Source organism: Elephas maximus, chromosome 20 (assembly GCF_024166365.1).
Source record: "Elephas maximus indicus isolate mEleMax1 chromosome 20, mEleMax1 primary haplotype, whole genome shotgun sequence".
NCBI lineage: Eukaryota > Metazoa > Chordata > Mammalia > Proboscidea > Elephantidae > Elephas > Elephas maximus.
The window spans coordinates 47,368,606-47,386,577 of NC_064838.1; the positions used below are offsets into that span (position 1 = coordinate 47,368,606).

The 17,972-nt window shown below is 42.8% G+C and overlaps 1 protein-coding gene across 2 annotated transcripts; it reads left to right on the forward strand.

Moving 5' to 3' along the window:
- The first annotated feature begins 121 nt into the window (after nt 1-121).
- Nucleotides 122-16,852, forward strand: ZNF662 (zinc finger protein 662). Of its 2 annotated transcripts, none has more exons than XM_049862298.1 (5): nt 122-312; nt 1,909-2,035; nt 2,653-2,769; nt 4,918-5,019; nt 6,019-16,852. In XM_049862298.1, exons 1-5 carry the CDS (start codon nt 223-225, stop codon nt 7,038-7,040), a joined length of 1,458 nt encoding a protein of 485 aa, XP_049718255.1. In that variant the 5' UTR covers nt 122-222; the 3' UTR covers nt 7,041-16,852. The 2 variants fall into 2 exon arrangements, with proteins under 2 accessions (XP_049718255.1, XP_049718257.1); XM_049862300.1 differs by having other exon boundaries at nt 2,656-2,769.
- The last annotated feature ends 1,120 nt before the right edge of the window (nt 16,853-17,972 follow it).

The following is a 17,972-nucleotide window of genomic DNA, read 5'->3' on the forward strand; positions in this document are numbered from 1 at the left end:
TCCCTCGCCGTCCTAGAGAAGCTGGAGCAGCACGAGGGCCGCATTCTTGGTCTCGCGAACGCCGAGGCCTGGGGGGCGCAGAGCGCTGGGGGCCGGTGGGGCGCGGATCCTGGGTCTGGCCCCGGCGCGGAGGCGCTGTTCCAGGCGACCTGGGCCCAGGTGCCCTTCCCCGACCCCGATCAGACCACCGCGCGCTCGCTTCCCCTGAGGGCGGCCGGGGCCATGGCGGCTGCGGCCCGGGAGTGCGGGGCCCGCCTCGGCCCTGCCCTCGAGCTGCTGCCCGGAAGTCCCGCGCCGTCCCGGGCGCGCCCGGTGAGTGCGGGCCTGGCGCCTGGAAGCGGACTCTGCCCCGCTCGGGCCTCTAGGACCAGATAAGGGGCGAGAAGGGGGGCGGTGCGGCGGGTACAGGCCAGAGTGGAGGGCCCCGAGGGGTAGGCCGGGTGCACAGTGAATTCGACACCCCCAGACTTGAGTCGGCAGGGAAGCAGATGTGCAGCTGCACTGGCTGGAGCTGAGGGCAGAGGTATTAACAGCGCTTGGATAGCGGCAATGGCCGTGATTTTAATGAGCCTATTTTTTTTGGGTAGTTTTTTACAGAATAGGTTGCGTTTGAGGTGAGTCTTGAGATGAACAGGAGTTTGCACATTCAGGAGGAAGGAACTGGATCTTCAGGCAGGGGGAGCTGCAGGTTCAAGGGTACAGATCTGGGCGAGGAAAGGGTTTGCCATCTTAACAGGATGTTGAGAGGGTAGGGAATGGGTGTGGTCGTGCCAAGATAGGATCCTGGGCAGGTAAGCTGGGTCCCCGGATGGTGCATGAAATTGTCTGTGGTGCGGAGGAATTTGGACTTTATTAGGTACAGCGCGGTGAGCTAGTCCGAGCCTTTGAGCTCTGGAGTGCTGGATAAATCCCTGTGGGGACTTCGTAGGACAAGGGTTGAAGTGTAATGGACCAGAATCGGTACCTCCTTGGTATGGAGACAGAAAGCCTGAATTATAGGATTTCTTGTAATGTAGGAAATTATAGAAAGGCTCGATAGCTGTAGGTTAACACTGTCTTTTAAAGAGGAAGGAAAGAAAAGGTGCAACAGCTCAGGCTGCAAAAGAAATATTGAAAAACAGGACTTTGAGACTGAGACGTGGGGAAGAAAGAGTGGGGTGGGATGTTTTAGGGGGTGCATTGAGGTGGAGGGTGCAGTGAAGTCAGAGTTAAGGTCTATTCTGTTGTACAGTATCTAGGGCAACGTGAGTGTTCCCAGGACCCCTTAGCTGCGTCTTTGGCTGGTGGCAGTGACTGGGAGGGAGAGAAGAGGAAGGGTCCTACATAGGAGAAGTGGAGGTGGCAGGAGTGAGGATGGAAGGGAGTGTGGCATAGTAGGTTAGAGGCAGAAAGTCACACAGGCCTGGGTTCTGTCTCAGTTCTGTGACTTTGGGCAAGTTCACCAGAGCCTCAGTTTCTTCCATAAAATGGATCTGATGCCTTCTTCCTAGGCTGTAAAGCACAGGCAGCATCATGTATGTAAAGTGCGTGGCACAGGTTCAATAAACAATAGTCGTTCTTGTTATCAAGGGCTGGTGGCCTCTGGAGGAGGGAACACACTGTGGAGAAGGGATAGAATGTAGAACACAAGTGGTTGTTTTGAATATAGAGATGAAAAGGGAGAACTTTTTGCAGATACTTGTGAAAAAGATGAGGATGTTTGCTGAAATAAAGATGAAGAGACATGAGGAAATTGATGGCTGATCTTTTATATCTTCCCTGTAAGTAGGGGATGAAATCTTCTACTTGGAGTACCCTGAGATATTCAGGATCCAGGAATCCAGCAGGCTTCTGCTCTAGTACCTCTTAGTGCCCTGTCTGCCTGGGTCCTGAGGTTATCCTGGGGCATTCATGCACTTGTTGTTTCAGGAGTCAGTGACCTTTGAGGACGTAGCTGTCTACTTCTCTGAGAATGAATGGACCAGCCTGGCCCCTGCCCAGAGAGCTCTGTACAGGGATGTGATGCTGGAAAATTATGGGGCTGTGGCTTCCCTGGGTAAGGGTATCTCCCTTTGGGCTCTGCCTTTGCCCTTCAGAGTTTCCTGGCTCCTTCTATCTCAGAGGCCCAAGAGTCACTGATAATCCTGAGCTGAGTGGTAGCTTCAGGCTCTTAGATTCTTAATGGCCCAACTTCAGAGGTTGCTGAGAAGTGGGAAATCCTGGTATCAATTTGGGCCTCACACAGGACTTCCTTAAGAGGCCTGCCCCACCCCATCTTTTGTGGGTACAGTGGGAAGAGAGAAGATTCCTGGGATTCCACTGAGCTCTCACAGTTCTATAGGTGAGATCCTGGCCCAGTACTGAACATCCTCGTACAGATTTCTGAACTTGAGAGCCCTGAGAGAGAGGACAAGAAAGTTTAGTTCCTCAATGAGTGAAATCATCCATTTGCTCACTCAAACTGTTATTGAGCTCCTCTTACTCTGTCAACTTCCTGACCTTTGTAAGCCTCCTGGCCCTCTCCCCTGGGTCTCCTGCCCCTTATCCGTTCTTGCAGTCCCTAGTTATTCCCTTCTTCTTCCTCCTGCCCCAGAAGTCAAAGGCCTGGGAGGAGCCCCGGGATTGTTCTGTGTGACTCCACTCACCTCCTTGTCCGATTTCCTTCCCCTCAAGCAGCATTTCCGTTTCCCAAACCGGCTCTGATTTCCTACCTGGAACAAGGAGAAGCACCCTGGTGCTCAGCTCCTCAGGGAGCTCTGGATGGAGAGGGCCTGAGGGGCATCTCCTCAGGTGAGTGAGAACACACATGCCACTCATCTGACCAGTTCCCTTGTCTTGTTCTTTAGCATGTAATAGGTATGTGTTCTATTAACCCAGTGCTGTAGACACAGTGGAATTCCCATTTTTCTCTGTGTTCTCATGGTTTTCCATCTTGAGTCCTTCTATTATTCATCCTGCTCACTCCTGGCTGCTATGTGCCATCTTCATTCACCTGTTTTGCCTCCTCCCCAGTTCTTTTGTTCTTACGATGGTCACCATTTATCTTTACTCCCTGACTTTCCTGTTTGCTCCCTGATCTGAAGTGGTCTTTCTACTTCCCTGGCCTACTTATAGTCTTCCAGCAGAAGATTCTGACTCCATCCTTGGCAGGTGATCTTTATCGTTAGAAGTTGAGAAGTCTTGGTAACTCTCAGCTGAGTAGTTCCTATTCCCTAGGGATTGGTGGGGAAAGCCCTGGGATTCCTGTGGGCTTTTCTGCTCTGTTTCCTAGTGAGACTTGTGTCCCCTTACTGCCTCTCTGGCCCCATTCCTCCTTCTTCTTACCAAGCTTTTCTGTGGGCACAGAGGTACTTAAGCTTGGTTTCAACTTCTCCATTCTCACAGTTATTTGCTGTGTCTGACAGTCTTTCTATATTAGAGTACTTTTGCTTACAAGTAACAGAAAACCCTATTCAAAGTGACTTAAACAATAAAGACGAATTTACCATTTCAGCTGGCTGGAAGTGCATAGGTAGAATGGGCTGCAGGTAAAGTCTGATCAGAATTCTAGTCTCTTTGTCTCCTTGTATGTCAACTTTGTCCACAGCCTGGCTCCTCACATAGTTGTAAGGTGATTGGTAGTTGTAGTTGTACCCAGACCTTTTTGCCTACTTCTTCATACCTATGGGGAAAAACAGGGCAGGCCTTTCTTAGCCTTCAGTCATTAGGAATCAGAGTCCCAAGTATTGCGCAGACTGGAACATCATAAGTCATATGCCAGCTCTAAATCACTGTGGCCAGGGAAACGTCATGTACTGATTGGCTTGACTTGGATTGTTCGTCCCTGAATCAATTATTGTAGCAAGTGGGATGGGCTTAGCCTGATTGGCTTCTACCAGTCAGGGCCTACCCTAGAAGCTGGGGCTACTCAACATTGGGGGAGGATTAGAATGGATGTAAGGAGACAACGACAGTGTCCTCTACACTCACTCAGGAATGTAGTGCTTACTCCTCCTACTGCCTGTGGGAATTTCTCATCTTTCTTTTGGGCAGAAAGCCAACAGCTAAGTTATTCCTTGAGCAAAACCCTGACTCCCTGACCTGCAGCAGCCTTCCTGGAGCATATCTGCCCCTACTCAAAGTTGACTTTTGTCTGAGAGAAGAGAATACTCAGGGGACACACTGTCCCTGGCTTTAGCGATATAAAAGGTTGTCATTTGGAGGATGTAAAATTGCCCTGAATCTTAGGAGGCTTTAGATGGGAGTGACAAAGGACGGGTTTTAGCTCAGTTTGAAAAAGAATTTAATAGAGTGGACCTATGTGAATAGAGGTGTCCATCAACAGAGTAAGGTAAGACTTCTGGAAATAGCTGATAAGGCTTGAGGCCATTTCTTACAAATGCCATAGAGAGACCCATCATTGAACTGCCTCAGGTCCTTTGTGGAATACGAAGGAAATAAATAGATGGATAGGAAGGAAGGAAACTAAGATTGTGGTTTTCCAACACATCCTGACTAGACAGAGTTCCCAGGAATAGCTCTTTGCAATTCCATCCTATCCTGACCCTTTTACTTTGTGAACTGGCTTTCACCTTCATGCGGCAAGTGAAGAAGAAGCCTTAGTTTTAGATCTTAAAGGTGTTATGGCTGGAGAGGTCTCAAGAAGGCTGTGTTGGGACATGAAAACTTGCTTAAGTTTCTTTCCCAATTTTCCTGTTTCTTCTTTTTGGCTTTTTAAAATGGATTATATGTATTCATCTCTTTGAGAATTGATGGAATTACAACTTCCCTGTACCTCTGTTTCCTAACCTTCATATTATTGTCCCCCTCAAGATTCAGGTCATCTATGTTACCAACACCCAGCTTCACTCTTCCCTTGCCACTTCCATCTCTGCTCTTTTCCTAATGGGCCCCACACCTCTGACTGAGCTGGCCTTATTTGTATCTTGACCCTGGCAGGATATCCATTTCTAAAGCCTGCTGGGATCTCCCAGCTTGAGCAGGTGGAAGAGCCACTGAACCTGAAACTGCAAGGAGGGGGTCCATGTCTAAATTGTACTGGTAAGTGAGAGAGAAATGAGCACTTCTCTCCCAATCACACATTTTCTTTTGCCTTTCCTTTGTAAAATGTTAAAAATCCATTTTACTGTTCATGCTGTAAATGACGACTCTCCAGAAACCTCTAAATCAACCAGTTAATCAAGAAGAAACTTAAACCCTAATATTTCACCTTTCATGAGGTCAAGTCAATTAATTAAATTAGGATGGGTTTTTGGTCCTAGGATCAAACTGAATACATGGCCTACCCATCTGGCCACTATGTTCAACCAATATTTTTTAATGTAAATGCTATACTTTACTCATTGTGTTAGTTGGCAGGGATCAAAACACAATTAAGCTATGGCATTTATCATGGAAAGGTTCACAGTCTAATGCAACAGTCAGGTACATGAATGCGTAATTACAGCAAAATTATGATGCTATAACGTAGATGTGAACAGGCATTATGGGAACAAAGAGGACGGAATCTTTGCCCAACTCTCCCAGAAGTAGTGTGGGGAAACATTTTTTATGGTGAGCCTGGTAATCAGATTGAGTGACAAGACCACATTTTCTTTTATTAGTGTTGAGAAGCTAGAAGAAGGTCCTTCTTCTTGCTGTTGCCTCTTGTGTGACAAAGCTCAGTTCCTCAAGTATCCCACAAAGGATTCTTTATCTCTGAACAGGTCCTCTACCCTGAATTTTGGCCTCCTTCTCATATCATAAACTGGACTGAGCTACTCAAAAGGAATTGTGACTTGTCTCACTTGGATTCAGTGCACCTGTGTCCTGAGAGCCCACCTTGTGCTTGATCTGGTGCTGGGAATCACAGCCCTCAGAGACTCTCTGTCTAGTTTCTGTCTTTTGCTTTTGTTTACTTTTTATGTGTTAGCATTGCTTTGACATTTTCTGCTAGGAAAGGCTGCCAAGACACAGGGGTGGCTCTTGGAGAGAAAATGGACATGTTAATACCACTGAGTGGGTAATGATAACATTTGCAGCTTTGATTTCTTCTTTCAGAGGGTGTGTTGAAGAGTGAAAAAGAGGAATTTATTCCGAAGCAGGAATTTTTTCAGGAGACACACAACCATATGATGCTATCAAGTGGATCCCAGTGGTATGGCTCCCAGGAATTCTGGTTTGGAAAAACCTGTGAAGATAAGAAAAGCAGGTTAGGGAGATGGGCCAACAGGGAAAGTGTAGAGAGCGCTACAGACGATATTATAGAAGTGATTGTCAAGGACGAGATGATCTCAGTAGAAGAAAGTTCAGACAGTACTGATCTCAATACCCACCTTACTATACATCATAAAATTCTAAGCGGGCAGCTATTCTGTATATGTGAAGATTGTGGCAGGTGTTTTTATCAAAATGAAGACTTTGATCAACACCAGAGAACTCATAATCAAGACAGAGTCTATGGATGTAAGGAATGTGGGAAGGCTTTCCGTTTTAGATCACGGTGCATTGCACATCAGAGAATTCACACTAGGGTAAAACCCTATGAATGTCAAGAATGTGCTAAAGCCTTTGTTTGGAAGTCAAACCTGATTAGGCACCAGAGAATACATACTGGAGAGAAACCCTTTGAATGCAAGGAGTGTGGGAAGGCCTTTAGTCAGAATACAAGCCTTATACAACATCGGCGAATCCACACTGGGGAGAAACCATATACGTGTAAAGAATGTGGAAAAAGCTTTACTCGGAACCCTGCCCTTCTTCGACATCAGAGAATCCACACTGGGGAGAAGCCTTATGAATGTAAGGTCTGTGGGAAAGGCTTCATATGGAACTCAGACCTTGCTCAACACCACAGGGTCCACACTGGGGAGAAGCCTCATGGATGTACTGAGTGTGGGAAAAGCTTCATTTGCAAGGCACACCTTATCCGACATCAGAGAATTCATACTGGGGAAAGACCCTATAAATGTAATGACTGTGGGAAGGCCTTCAGTCAGAATTCTGTCTTAATTAAGCACCGGAACTGCCATGCTAGAGAGAAACCCTATAACTATCAGACCTTTCGTCTTCTTGAACATTAGAGAATGTATAATGGTGGTAATTGTTTGTAATTCTCATGCTACAGGAACCCCAGAAAGAAAATGAGGTAACCTTCCAGAATTTTACTCTTACCCTAATAGCCAATAATATCTTGCCCCTTCTCCTGAACAGATACCAAGTACTCTAACAAGACCAATCCCTTTGTTCAACCATGTTTATACCAGCCACTATTTAGTTGAGCACCTACTATGTGTCAGGTGCTTTACATGCATTATTTAATTTTCCTAACAATTCTATTACGGTAGATACTCAGGTCCATTTTGCAAATGAGGAATCTGAGGTTGAAAGAGGTTATTAAAAAACTTATTCAAGATTACGCAGCTAACAAGTGAAGAGCTGAAATTGGAACCAGGCTATCTGACTTCAGAGTCCGCTGTTCTTTTTTAATTACGCACATTCCTGCCTCTACTCGTTTTTCTCTGGTCAGGTTTCCCTGGGCTGAAAGTTTCCCTTCATCAAGACCCAACTCCTTCAACTAAACAGACTTCTGTTTCTATCCTATTTGTAATCAGCGCCGCCGAAGTTGGTATTTAATTATGTGCTGCCTTATACTTTTCTGACAGTCTCCTGTGTGTTAGTCTTGACTCCAGCTAAATTTCCCTTTGAGAGCCAACACTGCATTTCTTTTATTTATCATATTTTAAAACTTATTTATTTTTTACTAGGTGTAACATGAGTATGATAAACAAAAAATTGATATAGTTAAAAAGACGTCAATGAAAACTAAGCTTCCTTTTAATTCTTCTCCTTAGAGGCAATTACTGTTACTAGTTGTGTATTCTTCTGGATATATTCTCTCTATATACACAAGTATTTATTAATATTGTTTTTCATAAGTCTGCCTCACCAAATGCTTATTTGATATAGCTGACACTGAAATTAATATTGCCAACTCCAGGATCTTCTTTTCCTCAGACATTGTGGTCCACTTTGGTGTCACCAGGGTAACTGAGGAAAAGCAGGAGAAGGTAGTCTGGGTTGTGCAGTCTTGGAAAGCCTGATGGCCCTTATGTTATCAGCCTACGCTCTGAGAGTGGGAAATAGGATGTTGTAAGGCAAGCTTGAGATTTTTTCATAAAAATGTGTATAGCTACAGCTCCTTTCCTCACTGCAGCAGTATTCTAAATCCCCTCTCAGTCTGTCCCTGTCTCATCACCATAATAACCCACATCCCCAAATAAGCTGTGGGCTGATCACCAAGGGAGAGAGAAACAGCCGGTTTCTGATGGTGGTTAATGCGCTATTAGACAGCTTCAGCCAGTCAGCAGTTGAAAAGATACCATCTGATCCAGTATCCTGGTGACAGAGTCACAAATTCCCTTCCCAAGGTCTAGGATCAAAGATAAATGCTAGGAACACATAGATTCTACACACGTAAGGGGAAAGTGAAGAATTCCAGAATTAACTACACTTGAAATCAGGAGGAGTCTGTGTAACAGTATCTTTTTAAAGGGGATGCAAGCTGTAAATAGTAGCTATTAAATGCAGGATATTAGAAAGTAATACTGTCCATCTTGACACTATTCAAGAGAACCAAAGGCCCTATTCAGGGGAGAAGGATGCTGACCAAAACAGACAGATTTGAAATATCCATTTCAGTCTCTTGACCTTTAGAGCCATTCTTTAGACAATGCACTGCCGTTTAGGCATTTCATTTTGTAAACTGCCTGCCAGTTAGATTACTTGTTGATTAAGGAGCGATGAAGAGAAGCTTCCTGAAAATCATAAACATTAACTCCAGAGACCCTGATTGCTGAAGCCTAAATCCATGTAGTAAGGAGAACTTGGCCTAGCACAGCATAGCCAAGACAACCTCTAAAAGCAGTAGAAATTTTGTATCACATGGAACCAAGGAAATGGAAATGAATGATGTGAACAGGTGTTTGAAGAAAGTTGTTTATTAAATGTTACTGAGCACCTACTTGTGTGCAAAACACTGTGCCAGGCACTGCATAAACAGTAACACTTGTTCCCTGCCCTCCTGGAACAGTTAGTCTAGTGGAAGAGACCAACTACTCCCTCAAAGGAAACCAAGTAAAATAATTCAAAAAAATATTTTGAATTGCAAAGTGCTATAAAGGGAATGAACAGAGTGCTGAGAGACTGGTATGGAGGGGACCTACTTTATATAGGTGGTCAAGGAAGGCTTATCCTAGGAAGGAAGTAACATTAAAGCTAAGAATCGACAGGTGAGAAAGAACCACTTGTATCAAGAGCAGAAGAGCAGCAGGCAAAGGGAACAGCTATGCAGACTCCCCAATGTGGGAAGAGCTTGGCATGTTCAAGGTACCAAAAAGAGTGTAACACAAGTTGGGTTTGGAGAGAAGTGGACCAGATCATTCAGTTCTATCCTATGTGAGAAGAGAAGCCACTGAAAGGTATTCAGTGGAGAAGTGACATGTTCGATTTATATTTTAAGAAGACCACTCTGGCTGCTAAGTAGAAAATGGTTTGTAAAGGGACAAGACTGAAAGATAATCTTGGAGGCTGTAGTAGCAGTCTAGGGGTGAAAGGATGGTGACATGGAGAGGGTAGTAGTAATGGAGATGGAAAGATGTAGATAGATTTAAAAGATGTTTTGGAAATAGAATCAATGACCTGCTAATGGATTGGATAGAAACGGTAATGTGCAGGGAGGAGTCGATTGCTGGCTTTAGCTGAGTGGATAGTGGTACCATTTACTGGAATGGGTAAGACGGGAGAAGGAATAGGTTTGGGGAGGAAGAAATCTAGAACTCTGTTTTAGGTTAACATAGTTGAAATTTGTATAAGAAGTGCAAGTGAAACTTTCAAGTAGTCAGTATACAGTTTTGGAGTTGTACATTTGGGGGTCATCAAATAAGCAGAAGGGATATAAAGACATGGGAAGGAATGAAATAAATCCCTAGAACTATGCTATTCAATACAATAGATAGCCACTTGTGGCCATTTAAATTAAAATTAAATAAAATTTTAGTTGCTCGGTCACATTGGTCACATTTCAAGTGCTCTGTAATCATATATGGCAGTTGGCCACCATGCTGGATAGTGTAGATATAGTACACTATTTCATCACTGCAGAAAGTACTATTGGACATTGCTCCTAGAGAAAGTATAGCAAGATAAGAGCCCAGGATGGAGTCCTATGACATTCCAATTTGGTATTTAGGGAGTTGGATGGAGGGGGAGGAGCCAGCAAGGGATGCTGAGAAAGAGTAGCCAGTGAGGGGCTGGCGACATTACCAGTGTACACATTATGCAGGAAGTAGTTGAAATTACCGGGTTGAAGGTTAGACTGTGGCTGAAAGGTGGTGATTATTAAAACCCCAAATATTCACAAGCTTCCAGGGTGGCGATGATGTATATGCTGGAAGAGGTCAGTATCTTAACATGGGAAGAAGCAGAGAGATTATGAGTACGAGGGAACAGGAGAGAGAAGGGAGAGTTTGGCCTTAGAGAGGAGCATTATTGAAGTTGATCAACCCCAGAAACTCCTTCAAAGGTGGAAGTGTGTGTGGGTAGGGAAGATTTTTAAGATCGTCACAAGAGAATTATCAAAATATGGCAACAGATGGGTATTCTAGAAGGTTTAGGAAATAGAATGTGGAAATGGATCCCCTACCAAGAGAATTCCTAACTTGTCATTTTCTTACCAGAGGCCCAGAGATAAACATGTGGAAGCCCTGAGCCCACTTCATGGACTCTATAGTGTAACGTAAGGCAGTAACTGGGTTACGAACGTCTAACTCACTGACAACTCATACTTAAGAACAGACTGCCATAAAGCCTGTTATATTGAAAATCTGAGTTAAATACAATGGTTCATAATGAACACACGCAGTACTTTGTGATGCTCGTGAAAACATTGTGTGGTTTAGAAATGTTTTTTTTTAACTGTTTTATATAGAAAGGTAAAGTATATACTATATACTAAGACAAACATTTGACTTACTGATCCTAAATAAGAACCATATGTACCTGCTCTAACTTACCTACAAATTTGACTTAAAGACAGCCTTAGGAGTGAGTCTCACCTGTTACCCAGGGACTGCCTATGTTCACAAAAGTAGGAGCATCTGTACAGAGAAGTGACTGTTTGGCCTGCCACAGAAACTCCTCGGTCTCAATTCAGAGATCCATCTGGCTCTGTCATTTAGTGTTCAAGTCAATGTCACTAGAAAAAAAAAAGATCGAAAGAAAAAAAACTTTAACATGGAAGACCTTCCAATTTGTAATGATACTTTCCAGACTTCTAAAAATCAGAAGAGGAATAAAAAGTACTACTCAGTTCCTAAATTCTGGACAAACATTAAAGGTGGAAATTTAAGATATTCTCTGATAAATTGCAATGAACAATATATCAAAATCAGTAATTGGACGTGGTAAAATTTTGTCTTGGAAATTTTTCAAAATTGCAAAGTAAGGAAATATGAAAATAGTATGTAAAGTCATTCACATATTAAAAATTAGCTGGCTTACCCAGAATTTCTTGGGAAATCAATAATTATATCCCTGCTCTTTTACACCCCGGTGTCAGATACAGTTACTTATTTTAGAAGCAACTCACTTGCAGATCACTGTCTGCAATTCTGAGCACCTGTCTTTGTGACTTTCAGTTTGGGGCTTAGCAATGGTCATCTCTTATTTGGTTCCCAGTGTCCATTCCTCTTCCTTCTGGGAACAGTGACCCAAATGTTTTTTGGGAAGGTATCCTTTCTCAGCCACATAATTGGGTTTCCTGCAAGTTTATGAGTGGACCTGTTTGGCTTAGGTCAATCAATTTATCCCATTCCCTTGGCCACAGAGCCAGTGAACTGTGAGAAGATATTTCCCGGGCCTTCTGGAAGAGAGAGGCTTCTTTTCTTCTATGAGAGCTGACAAAGGAGATATTCTCGGTCCTTTCCTTGGTATGTAGGAGGACATGAGGCCTAGAATTGTAGCAACTATTTTTTTCTATTAAAAAGGGGAGAATCTGGAGCTTCTAGGTGCTACTCTCCAGAGCCCAAAGGTGAAACCAATACCAAAGAAGACAGTGGCAAAATGGAGAGAAACTGGGTCCTTGGTGACAGCTTTTAAGCCATTAGACCAAGCCTTACTTGAAGTAGAACTACCTCTGGACTTCTCAGCTATGTGAGCCAATAAACATCTTTTGTGAAGCTGGTTACATTTGGGTTTTCTGTCATTTACAACTGAACTAGTCATAACTGTTACAGGCTTGAATATGAAAACACTTTGGTCATACGGCACCGTAACATGGCATTTTTCTCTTGCTTGGTAGTCACACAAGCTCCTCATTTGTATCTCATTTCAGCTGCCTGAAGGCTGTGTCTAAATACATGCCTTTCATGTCCTAAAGTTAATTTCATGAATACCACCTGACTGATTTTTAAGTCATACTGTAACATACCCTCCAAACTTGATAAAAATATATTCCCAGCTCCACATTCTGTAGAGGATAAATTCCTGTCTCTTTGAGGTGACTTAGAAGCCCCCCTACCAAATTCAAGTGAATTTTGTATTTGCCACGTCACCTGTATTTTAAGTCCGTTTCATTGTGAAGTAGTCAGGTGCTTGATTCCGATCTGCTAGACACTTTGTTTTATTGAACGATTCTGCAGCGATTGTTGAGAAGGACAGAGTCCAGACCTGGGGATAGATTCTGTTAATCTAAAAGTCATCTCTCTGCCCAGGGACTGAGATGAAATTACAGATTGAAAAGTTGCTTCCTTATTTTAGCAACAGAAAGCATGCAAAAGAAATAGTGTTGACTTTTTCTTTTTTTTCCAGAGAAGAGCTATAGTTTTCTGGTGTAAAGGATGTAAGTGCTGGCGTTAAGCAAGCACACTTGTCAGACCCCACCCCAATTTCACGCATTCCTAGTTCAAGCTGGACTAAAGTGTGTTTAGCATAAATGAGGTTTGAGACCCAATACCTTCTGATTTTCACTATATTGTACCCACTAAGGAAACCCTGGTGGTGTAGTGGTTAAGTGCTACGTCTGCTAGCCAAAGGGTCGGCGGTTCGAATCCGCCAGGCACTCCTTGGAAACTCTGTGTGGCAGTTCTGCTCTGTCCTGTAGGGTCGCTATGAATCAGAATCGACTCGACACACTGGGTTTGGTTTTGGTTTTTTGGTACCCACTAAATTTGGTGAAAAGTTACTCATCGGTTTTCAGATGATATAGTAAGGAACAGACACTTTTAATCTGTTGATAATAAAAAGAAATGAAAAAATTGGTGTGAGAGAAGAAACTAAAAATAAATTTTTCTACCAAGCAATCAAGTGGTGTCTCAGGTGTCCTGGACCTCAGATAAGTTTCCTGCCTACTAGGAGCACCCTGTAGAGAGGTTGAGGTAGGCTTTTGACTCTGCTTTCTACTGTTTGAGAGAATATTAATTCTATATGTATGAGATCTAACCACCAACCCCAAAACACACTTTATTATTTTTCCTGGGAGGCTCAAGGGATCCACATGAAAATGGGTATAAACTCTCCTGAAATTTTACTGTCCTGGGGTGGCAGATGAAGAGTTTGTGCCTGTGTGAAGGGGAAACAAAGGAGTGAATACACCAATCCACTGTGAAACTATAAATGAAAAAATGTGGTATATACTGGTAACTGGTGGCAAATGAGATTTTTTTAAAAAGGCGGGATGTATAAAGTAAAAATATTCTGGAAAGGTAACATGTTCCTGAGGGAAGCCATAAATGATGGTATAAACATGGAAACTGAAAATCAACTCAGAACACATACAAGAGGTGGGCATGTTCCATCTTTGATGCCCAGTTAACCTGCAGATGGGGCTGGATGCTATTGTCCAGGAAAGTGGGAATTGTCCTGAAGGACTAGCCCAGGTTCATGACACTCTCCATTTCCTCTCTGTCCACTCACTGTTCACCCACAGCAATTGGCTTCTGCTTCCACCAAACTCCTTGAGCTAAGGTTACTACCAATAATTGGTTTCTTTGCCTTCATTCTTTCCAGCATGTTACCCTGTTGACCACATTCACACCCTGAGAATGCCCTCTTGACTCCTAGGACACCACTTTCTTCTGGTGTTTCTGACCTGTTAACTATCTACCACTTTTGAGGTCCCTCTTGTTTTACCCACCTTTAAAGATAAGCAGGCCCCTAGTGATCCAATCTTATTCTTTTTCTGACTTTACATAGTCACTAGGAGGCAGAATTATTTATCCATTTGGATTAAGCTACATCTAGATGTCATGTGTACAAAACGGAATTTATTGTCCTTACCCACAAGTGTGCGTTCCCCATTTTCCCTACCACCCATCGCCTGCTCCGAGCCAGGAACTTCATGAGAACCTTCAGCTCCTCTCTATCCTGCACCCTTATAAACAGTCTGTGGTCAGGCTGTGATGATTCCTTCCCACAAATACAGTACATCTGCCACCTCCTTTCCACCTCCTCACTTTTCTTCATGTGGTGACCATCCCAGAGTTCTGGGACAGCTATTGTCTTTTCCATCCTCTCATTCTGAGGTCAAGAAACTTTTCTTAAAATGAAAATCTAATACCACTCCCTTTCTGAAAACCCTTTAATGATTCTCTGCTGTCTATAAAACCATCCAAATTCCTTAGGTCAATATTCAAAACTTCATAAATGATTGTTTTAATTTATGATTTGGCTCTGTCTTCCCTCAACCTCCCACTTCCCTCATCGCCCAGCTTCAGCCATACTTGCCCATTTCTAATTTTTAGTCATGTCTTCCTCTTTCAAAGAATGGGTGAATATATCTGTATAAACCAGTCGCTCTCAGGTATGGGTGGTTTTGCCTCACGGGATATTTGGAAATGTTTAAGGACATTTTTATTTGTCACGAGGGAGTGGATGCTACTGGCATCTAGTGGGTAGAGGCCAGGATGCTACTAAACACACTACAATGCATTGGACATTCCCCCACAGCAAAGGATTATCTGGCCCAAACGCCAATAGTATTGCTGATGAGCACTCCTTGTATAGGCCAACCACATCTGGAAGTGTGTTGCTCATTTCTTTGAGCCTTCATACATCTACAAAGGAGGAGTGAGTTTCAGCATAAAGGAAACAGCAGCATGGAAACATAGATTTATTACGAGGAAGACTTTCTGTCTCCTTTTGATCACAGTACGTGATTACCTCAGTTGCGAAGTACTCCGCCAACTTGTAAGGTGCAATTTTCTCCCCCAAGTCAAAGTGAGTGTGAGTGCAAGAACTAGAAATGGGAATATTCAGAAAGAGCCAGGTAAAGGGACCAGTGGATCCATCAAATTTATGTCTGCCCTCTGCCTGACAGAGGTAAGAGGAAGCACAGGTTGCTGAGGTCAGTCTGGAGGTACGAGGCTCTGCCTCTTCTCACCAGTTTATTTTTTTTAAGTTTCTCAGAGGCCAACACTAAAATCAGACAAATGGAGATCTAGGAGGATGGGGCATAGTCCTAGTCCTGTTGCTTAAAGACTAAGACAGCAAGGTCAATATCTTAATTCCTAACCTGCTGCCTTCGAGTCTATTCCGACTTACAGAGACCCTGTAGAACAAAGTAGAACTGCCACATAGAGTTTACAAGGCTCTAATCTTTAAGAAAGCAGACTGCCACATTTTTGTCCCACGGTGGGTTCTTACACCAACTATTCATTTAGCAGTTGAGCGCTTAACTACTGCTTAACCTCTTAGTTTCCTAGGGCTGCCATAAAAAAATGCCATGAAGTGAGTTGCTTAAAAGAACAGACCTTTATTTTCTCACAGTTCTAGAGGCTAGAAGTCCAAATCAGCTGTGTGGATTCCTTCCAAGGACTTTGAGAGAGGAACTTCCATGCCTGTCTCCGAGTTCTGGGGGCTGCCTGCAGTTCTTGGTGTTCCTTTGCTACTAATAGATACATCTGCCTTTGTTGTCACGTGGCGTCTGTCTTCTCCGTGTGTGTGACTCTCTTTTTATAAAATACCACTCGGAAGAGATTAGGACTAGGACCTACCCTATTCCAGTATGACTTAACTGATAATATCTTTAAAGAAAGACCCTGTTCCCCCAAACAAGGTCACATTCACAGGTATAGGGGGTAGGACTTCATCATATATCTTTTTCGGGAACACAGTTCAATCCATAACAGTCAGGGAGGCCAAATGTAAAGATCTTGACAAAAAATCTGATAGTGCTCAATAGCTAATAAATGCTACCTTCCCTCATGGTAATTGAAATAGATGATGTAGTGGACTTGGCTGACTGCTTATCCAGCATCCATAACCCCCTGTCCCCTTCTTAACATTTCACAGCCATATAGTATGGGTTTATCTATACTATCAAGTACACAGGTGGACCCTGATAGTCAAGTCAATTGGAATAATCCCATTTCTGTGGCTACAGCTATTGGTACAGGAATGGGCATGTGTCCTATACTGATCCAAAGAGTGAAGCTGAAGATTTGTAAAAAGTTTAAGGGGTAGGTACCCTCTCTTTATTCCTGCATTTACATTGAGAAGCATATAGCTAGGGCCCCTACTAGCCTAAATAGTACTTTTGTGCAATTAGAAATAAGGCAGATAGATGAATTAGAAAAACACACCCCTTCTGGGCAGATAAATTAGAAAAGGGTGCCCAGTCTGGGTAGACAGATTTGAAAAGGGCAATCCTCTGGGCACTGGTTCAAGTTTGGTATGAGAATTAAAAGACTAGTCTTTTTTGGCAGAAAAAGGGTGATGGTGGCAAGGCTAACCTAAAAAGGAATTAAAGAACCAAAGAAGTCAGTGCTGTGACTTAGGAAAGGCAGGAATCTAAGAGCTGATTTACAAGTCCCTTGTTTGAACTTTGGAACACATTAACTTGGAGATATACTGTATGTTAGTTTATCAGGCTAACCCACAAGAACTTATTTTTCATTCACAGTTTAAAAAATTTTTAAGAATAACTTTTTTACTATAAAAGTATTACATAAAGAAACTGAACTGTAGAAATTTGGAAAATACATAAAAATAAGTTTTTCAAAAATCACCTGTAATCCAATTACTGAGAAATAGCTATGATTAATATTATTTTTAATTTTATTGTGTTTTTATATATATGTGTATACATATATATGTACACATATATAATATATACTATAAACACAATTTTTGCCCTTTTAAGTGTGATTAAGTGTACAATTCAGTGATATTAATTACATTCACCATATTGTGGCGTAGTGGTTAAGAGCTACAGGTGCTAACCAAAAGGCTGGCAGTTCAAATCCGCCAGGCGCTCCTTGGAAACCCTATGGGGCAGTTCTACTCTGTCCTATAGGGTCGCTATGAGTCAGAATCAACTCAATGGCAACAGGTTATGTTGTGCACTCATCACCACTATCTATTTCCAAAAAATTTTCATCACCCCGAACAGAAAATGAGTGCCTCTTAAACAGTAACTCCCCACTTCCCCCACCCATGGTAACCTCTGAAAACTTCTGTCTCCGTGCATTTGCCTGCTCTGGATTTTAATGTAAGTGGCATCATACAATATTTGTGCTTTTGTGTTTGACTTATTTTTACCAGGCAGAATGTTTTCATGGTTGTTCCATGTAGTAGCGTGTATCAGAATGTCACTTCTCTTTATGGCTGAATAATGTTCCATTGTATGTGTTAATAAGTTTTAGAGGCAAAAGTTAAAATGGCTTCCCTGCACTAACAGCCAAACAAAAATTAGTCATAAGTCCCTTTACAAGAAACAACAACTTTGTGCAGACTCAAGAGTTTTGCAAGTTTTCCTTATCAGCATGAGTTGGCAACACTCATCCAATCAAGCCAGCTTTGCATTCAGTGACCGACTTTTCCAAAACAAAAGGAAAATTAATGTAATTAACCAATCAAGGCAAAGGACAAAATACTCATTTAAACTTTAAAAGGGTATTATAACTGTGTAAGCTCTAGCCCCCTTACTATTTTCATTTTGGGGTGTTCCCTCTTCATGA